The sequence below is a fragment of the Diospyros lotus genome, chromosome 4 (genome assembly GCF_014633365.1).
Source record: "Diospyros lotus cultivar Yz01 chromosome 4, ASM1463336v1, whole genome shotgun sequence".
Taxonomy (NCBI): domain Eukaryota; kingdom Viridiplantae; phylum Streptophyta; class Magnoliopsida; order Ericales; family Ebenaceae; genus Diospyros; species Diospyros lotus.
The window spans coordinates 43,362,145-43,369,909 of NC_068341.1; the positions used below are offsets into that span (position 1 = coordinate 43,362,145).

Consider the following 7,765-nt stretch of genomic DNA (forward strand, 5'->3'; position numbering starts at 1 on the left):
ATTTTAAAAATAAAGTATTATATATTTTTAATTATTATGAGACTTTCTATCCATTAACCAATACACATATATGTACATACACACGTATATAGATACATGCACGTGCACCACGGAGAGGGGGGAATCTGGAATATAATACTAAATCAGGAACCATGAGTGTCTTTGGACAGCGGAGATATTATTATGGGAACAAGTCAATAAGACAATGACAAGGCTCAAATTATATATAATATTAGGTAGTCTTTTCTAGGGCAGTTGTGTTCGGGGCAAATCGAGTCTTTTTTTTTTTTTTTTATGACTAAGTTCCAGGCTTGTGCCTGAGTAGTCTGGGATAGGAACCCCGGCCTCTGAGTCTTAATTATTTATAATGTTATTTTTCATGGAGAATTGGGGGCAAATCCGTCCATGCGCATAGATACACACATGTGCACAGACACACACACATATATATATATATAAGTTACAACATATTTTTGCCCTTTTTAACTCTTCCTGTTTAATTATTGGGAAATTCTATTGGCAGCTTGTGAAATTGCTTTTCACAGCCTGTACCGTGCAAAATGCTTTCCTAATTTTAAAATTCTCATTTTAGCCTTCACAACCCATAACAGAGAGCCCATAACAGAGAGAAAAGAGAGAGTGGGTCGACTACCATGGCCGACCCACACACAAACATATATATATATACACTCACACACACATGGAAGCCATGGCAGAGAGAGAGAGTGTGGGTCGGTCATGATCGACCCACACACATATATATATATACACAAACACACATATATATATATATATACACACACAGCATGACCGCGGCCATATGCAGGGAGGTTTCAGAAATCCCGTACCTCACGATGCGGGGGTTTCTGAAACCTTTACCCCACATCTCCCCACCCCAGCGACGATGGTAGCATCGTTGCCTTCGTCAGTCGCGATCACCCCAAGTCGGGGAACGTTGTGTTCCTCGACTGCTACCATGGCTATGTTCCATGGCTGCAGCTACCATAACCGCGGCCATGGCCGACCCACTCTCTCTCTCTCTGCCATGGCTTCCATGTGTGTGTGAGTATATATATATATATATATATATGTCTGTGTCTGGGTCGGTCATAGCAGTTGACCCACTCTCTCTCTCTCTCTCTTCTCTATGCTATGGGCTGTGGAGGCTAAAACGGGAATTTTAAAATTAGGGAAGTATTTTACATGGTTCGGGCTGTGAAGAGTAATTTCACGAACTGCCAATAGAATTTTCATTAATTATTTATGTCCCTTCATTTGAGGAAATATTTATTATGCCCTTAATTTGTATAAAGGACTAATTACCCCCCCCCAAAACATAAATCATATTATGTGCATTTGAGGAGAGTGAGTGATGACGACGGTAACGTAATAGTGGGCAATCTTCAAGTTATATAGAGAAATGATCGAGTTTGATTGTGAGACAGTGATTTGCTTTGGGGTTTGTTTCGTTTTGTAATGGTGAAGAGATTTTTCTTTTTGAATATTTTTATTTTTTTTTAATATGCAATTACTTTGTTTGAGACTTATCAAATAACGGGCGTAACGGGTTCTAAATTTTGAAATAAGGAGGCGTAATGGGTTCTAAATTTTGAAATAAGGGATGTAATTAGTCTTTTTTGTAAGTTGAGAGTAACAATAGATCCCCTCTGCTCAAATTAAAGGACATAAGTGGATAAATAATGAGAGTTTGGGACATGATTATGTTTTTAGTCTATATACATATACATTCATGATCCATAGTCCTAGAAAAACGTTTCTATTCTACAACCATATTAGAGACAAAAATAATTTGTATTTATATTTATTTGAATAAATGATAGAATTTATAATTGTATTTGATTGAATAATTATTTTTTATATTAAACATTATATTTATAAAAAGCCTCATATATATTTTTTTATTTACATATTTTTATTTTTTATTTTATTAAAAAATATTATTTTTTAAATTTTTATTTCATATTATTTTTATTTCTTATTTCTATTTCCATACGACCTGAAATTCAAACTACAACAATACTTTATCAAACATTATATTTTAAAAAATAAAATAAAAAATTACTATAAAAGTAAACAGACACTAAGCTAGAAGGTGCATGGAGATAGCTCATGACTACGTCCATGGACCAAATGTGAAAAATGGTGTCTGAAACATTGAAACGCCAAACAGGGAATTAGTGAGCAAAATAGAAGAGAAAAAAAAAGGCTTTGTTATAAGGTTCATTGTATCAATGGCAGTGGCCGGTGGGTCCGCGGAGCCACCATTTGGGACGGTCAAAGTCAACACCAAGACAAGTCTCAAGCCTATATAAGAACTAGAAGAGTTAGTGAAATTGTTTAATGTCATGGTGATGCCATATTAATGCATTGATATACTATAATAATTTAATAGTAATATTGTGGCCAAACCTATATATATTTTATACTTTTACAATTTTTTATGTCCTCATTTAAAATTTATATTATTTTAATTATATATTTAAATTTATATTTTTTAATTAATTTAACTCTTAAAATTTGAATTTTTTATATGATAATTTAAATATTTCGTTATTTCAATTACGCTCTTAAATTTATATTTTTAAATTAATTTAACCTCTGAAACATAAACAAATTATGACGTGTATCTTATCATCTCATTTTATAAGTCAAATACATATTTTAACTCGTTGTTCTATTTAAATATTCAAATTTTTTATTATTTTAATTACAGTTTTAAAACTATACAATTTCGAGTCAATTACATATCTTGTTAAATTTATTAAAGATAATAAATTAATGATATTCAGGAGTATAATTAAAATAATAAAAAAATAAATATAGATGTTAAATTAATTTAAAAATTAAATTTAAAAATATAATTAAAATAATAACTTATTTGAATAACCACACACACACAAAAAGGAAGAATAAGAGAAAATATTCATTTGGCTGTAATATTGTTATGAGTTTATATTTATATAAAGTTTATATATTAATATATTATATCTATATATATATTATAACAAAACAGCCGTCAAATTTTTTCCCGCCCATTTCCGATTACTATTTTGATATTTTATTATGTTTTTTTAATTTTTTTTGCTTACCTGAAATAGAATTTTTATAGGTTATTAATTAAGTCTTGGAAATATAGTTCTTGGAACATGTAAATGGTTTTTTCATAACTAAATAGTGTTTGGAGAATGTGTAATCATGTTGGTATATGAAGAGCCAAGATAAATATTATTAATTTATCTATATTATTAATTTTTAAATATTAGCATAAAATTTTAATTGAAATAAATTACAAAAAAATGAGACTTTTTTAAATCGGGAGAAATCTTGAGATATTAAGTAATACTGTTGAATACCGACTGTCAAATAAATTTTTTATTTTATTTTTATTTATATATAGTTTAATTAATTTAAATTTATTTTTTTATAATTTTAAATGTTATAATTTTATATATAAATTAAATGTTATAATTTTATTTTTTAACTTTTTTTTTTTTTGGTTGCTTTTTTAAAAAATGTGACATATCTTAAATGTGATAATTGATTGCTAGGATAAATATGTAAAGTCATGTATGGATAGTCAATTTTAAAATTTTGATTATTATTATTTATATAATTAATTAATTATTTAAATTGTCTTTATTTTATACATAGTTTAATTATTTTAAATTTATTTTTTTATAATTTTAAATGTTATAATTTTATATATAACTTAAATGTTATAATTTTATTTTTTAACTTTATTTTTGTTTGTTGCTTTCTTAAAAATGTGACATGTCTTAAATGTGATAATTGATTGCGAGGAGAAATATGTAAAATCATGTATGTATAATTAATTTTGAAAAATTGATTATTATCATTTATATAATTAATTATTTATTTAAATTATCTTTATTTTATATAATTTAATTAATTTAAATTTAATTAAATTATAATTTTAAATGTTATAATTTTATATATAACTTAAATATTATAATTTTATTTTTTAACTTTATTTTTTTTGTTGCTTTCTTAAAAATTTGATCTGTTTTAAATATGATAATTGATTGTTAGAAGAAATATGTAAAGTCATGTATGGATAATCAATTTTGAAAATTTGATTATTATCATTTATATAATTAATTGATTATTTAAATTATTCTTATTTTATATATAGTTTAATTAATTTAAATTTATTTTTTAAATTTTTAAATGTTATAATTATATATATAATTTAAATATTATAATTTTATTTTTTTAACTTTTTTTTTGTTACTTTCTTAAAAATTTGACCTGTCTTAAATGTGGTAATTGATTGCGAGGAGAAATATGTAAAGTCATGGATAATCAATTTTGAAAATTTGATTATTATCATTTATATAATTAATTGATTATTTAAATTATCTTTATTTTATATATAGTTTAATTAATTTAAATTATTTTTCTTATAATTTTAAATATAACTTAAATGTTATAATTTTTTTTTTACTTCCTTAAAAATTTGACATGTCTTAAATGTGATAATTAATTGTTAGGAGAAATATGTAAAGTCATGTATGGATAATCAATTTTGAAAATTTGATTATTATTATTTTATATAATTAATTGATTATTTAAATTATCTTTATTTTACATACAATTTAATTAATTTAAATTTATTTTTTATAATTTTAAATGTCATAATTTTATTTTTCAACTTAATTGATTATTGTCATTTATTTAATTCTCCTTTTTCCCATTAGTCTACACTGAAGATGTGTTATATGTTGGACTTGGAGAAATTAAATACAAATTAAATTTGTGTTTTGAAAATTATGTTAAGTGAGTAAGATTCAAATTGTGTGGCAAAGCGTGGGAAAAAAGATAAATTTAATGGTGACATGTGATTTGATACATTGAGGAAAATAGGAGAATTTGAATGAAGAGAAATTAATAAAAGAAAGTAAATATCTTTCTCTTCTTCCTCTCCATTCCCGTTCAACTCTTCCATTTCTTCTCTTCTCCTTTCTCGATTATTCTTCTCAAATTTTCTCTTATTCTTTACTTTTATTTAGTAAATTTTAATCGTATTTTTTTATCCAATTTGGTTTTCTGGTGTAACATACCACCACTATTCTGTCAAGTGAGTGATGTGAATGCAACTAAAAAAAATTAAGCCTTGAGGGTTCGTGTGGTATGCACATATGAGACAAATACACGTAAAAATCCTCCCCCCCAAAAAAAAGTCTACCCTTGAATGCATATTTCAAAATAAAGAGGTTGGTTATCGTTTATTTTTTTTTCTGTTATTGTGTAATTTTTTTTATTTTTTACGCATTACTTATTATATTACATGTTAATTTAGGTTTATTTTTATATAGTTTCAGGATAGAGTTATGTGCTTTTAATTATTTGTCTACCCTTGAATGCATATAAGGAAATCTTTCAAAATTTATAATTTTTTTGTTATATTTTCATGATTGTAACACAGTTATTTTATTTATTTTTTACTTCTTTATTGTGATTTTCATTTATTGTAGCTATTAAATTATATAATTTTTACTTTAACAATATATATATTTTTTTACAATATCCATTCATCCATGGCATGGGTGATCCACTAGTTTTATATTATAATAACATAAATATATGTCACATCAATACGTTAGATGGACAAATTGTCACTCGGCTGCGGCGCGTGTGGGACCGAAGAACGCGTGGAGGAGAGAATTGGAAATTCAATTGAGAGAGGAATAGCGTGTGGAAGTGTTCCCAATTCCCAGCTAGTAGGTGCGTTTCCTTCTTCCCAATCACTTTGGCTCTATAAATACTCTGCGTCGAGCGCAGGTAATCGTCGTCGTCTTCGCCGTCGTCTTCTTATTCCTCAGTCTCGCTCTGTTGAAGCTTAATAATATACCAATACCATAGCAAATATATGTCTCAGAGGCCCGCCGTTCCACACGCTTCCTCCATCGCTTTCGCCCTCCATTCGCATCTCCTGGTCTCCAGTGAGATGAACCCTAACTGGTGCTTTTAGAGAGATCTCCTCCTTATTTCTGTCGTCACTATACTCGATTACTCAATCCAAACCAAGTCTCCGGCCGCCCACTTTTCGTTTTTAATTTTCTTGGAGTTTGATTCGACCCTTTTTCTGAGAAATTCGAGATGGGTGTCAAGGGTTTCGTTGAAGGAGGCATAGCCTCGATTGTCGCTGGCTGTACGACCCACCCGCTTGACCTAATCAAGGTCCGAATGCAGCTCCAGGGGGAGTCGACCCAGGTCCCGAACCAGATCCGCCCAGCTCTCGCCTTCCAGACGGCCTCACAGGGTACGATCCACGTTCCTCCGCCACGCATCGGCCCGGTGGCCGTCGGGATCCGGATCGTGCAGCAGGACGGCGCCGCTGCCCTGTTTTCCGGAGTATCTGCCACCGTGCTCCGGCAGACCCTCTACTCCACCACGCGGATGGGCCTCTACGACATCATGAAGCAAAAGTGGAGCGACCCGAAGACCGGCAACATGACCCTCCTGCGCAAGATCTCCGCCGGCCTGGTCGCCGGCGCCATCGGAGCCGCCGTCGGCAACCCGGCCGATGTCGCCATGGTCCGCATGCAGGCCGACGGCCGCCTCCCCCCGGCGCAGCGCCGCAACTACAAGAGCGTAGTCGACGCGATCTCGCAGATGACGAAGAACGAGGGGGTCACTAGCCTGTGGCGCGGCTCGTCGCTCACGGTGAACCGCGCGATGCTGGTGACGGCATCGCAGCTGGCGTCGTACGATCAGATCAAGGAGACGATTCTGGAGAAGCATCTGCTTAAGGACGGGCTGGGGACCCACGTGACGGCTAGCTTCGCCGCGGGGTTCGTGGCGGCGGTGATGACGAATCCGGTGGACGTGATAAAGACGCGGGTGATGAACATGAAGGTAGAGCCGGGGAAGGCGCCGCCGTACTCGGGGGCCATTGATTGCGCCGTGAAGACGGTTCGGGCGGAGGGGCCGATGGCGCTGTACAAGGGCTTCATCCCCACGATCTCGAGGCAGGGCCCATTTACCATCGTGCTCTTTGTCACACTGGAACAGGTCCGCAAGCTGCTCAAAGATTTCTAATTTAAGACGATGATGACGAAGAAGACTTTTTAGCAATATTTATTTTTCACAAAAAAAACCCCCCAAAAATAGTTTTATTACATTATTGCCATTTAGAATATTATTATTCTTCCCCGCCTATTGGGAGAATATTATATCCTATCATTCAGATGGTTGTGGCATGTTTGGTATTCAATTTAAACAATGATATTATATTAATTTAAATATTATATTTACATCTCCAGTGTGATGTTATGAATCTCTATTATTATAAAGTCAAGGATTACTTGCAATAATCAATGTGGTAGCGACCACATGGTTACCATCTCTGTCTGGCAAGCAATGAGAGACCCAAAGTGGCACGACGTGGATGACAAATGACAACGACATCGTTTTTGACGTTATGGACACTTTACTCAGCCGACTTCTAGATTTTGTTACCCATTTGTTTTCCGTTATCTAATTTAAAAATATATATATCATTTTGAATATAGCTTTTAATTTTTCATCTTTTTAAAAAATTACTCCAATTTTTCATGAATAAATAGTCCATAAACTTTGAAATAAATATAAACAATAATTATATGGGTATTGTTACGGTATTTTTTAGACCCTTTCTTATGAGCTAAACTCGACTAAGTAGACTGATCCAATCTCTTGAAAGCATAATGGGCCCGACCGAGTCCGAGCTCACTAGAGCAAG

General features: G+C 31.9%; 1 protein-coding gene across 1 annotated transcript; it reads left to right on the top strand.

Moving 5' to 3' along the window:
- The first annotated feature begins 5,802 nt into the window (after positions 1-5,802).
- Positions 5,803-7,306, top strand: LOC127800459 (mitochondrial uncoupling protein 5). The gene has a single exon (XM_052335077.1). It carries the CDS (start codon positions 6,142-6,144, stop codon positions 7,081-7,083), a length of 942 nt encoding a protein of 313 aa, XP_052191037.1. The 5' UTR covers positions 5,803-6,141; the 3' UTR covers positions 7,084-7,306.
- The last annotated feature ends 459 nt before the right edge of the window (positions 7,307-7,765 follow it).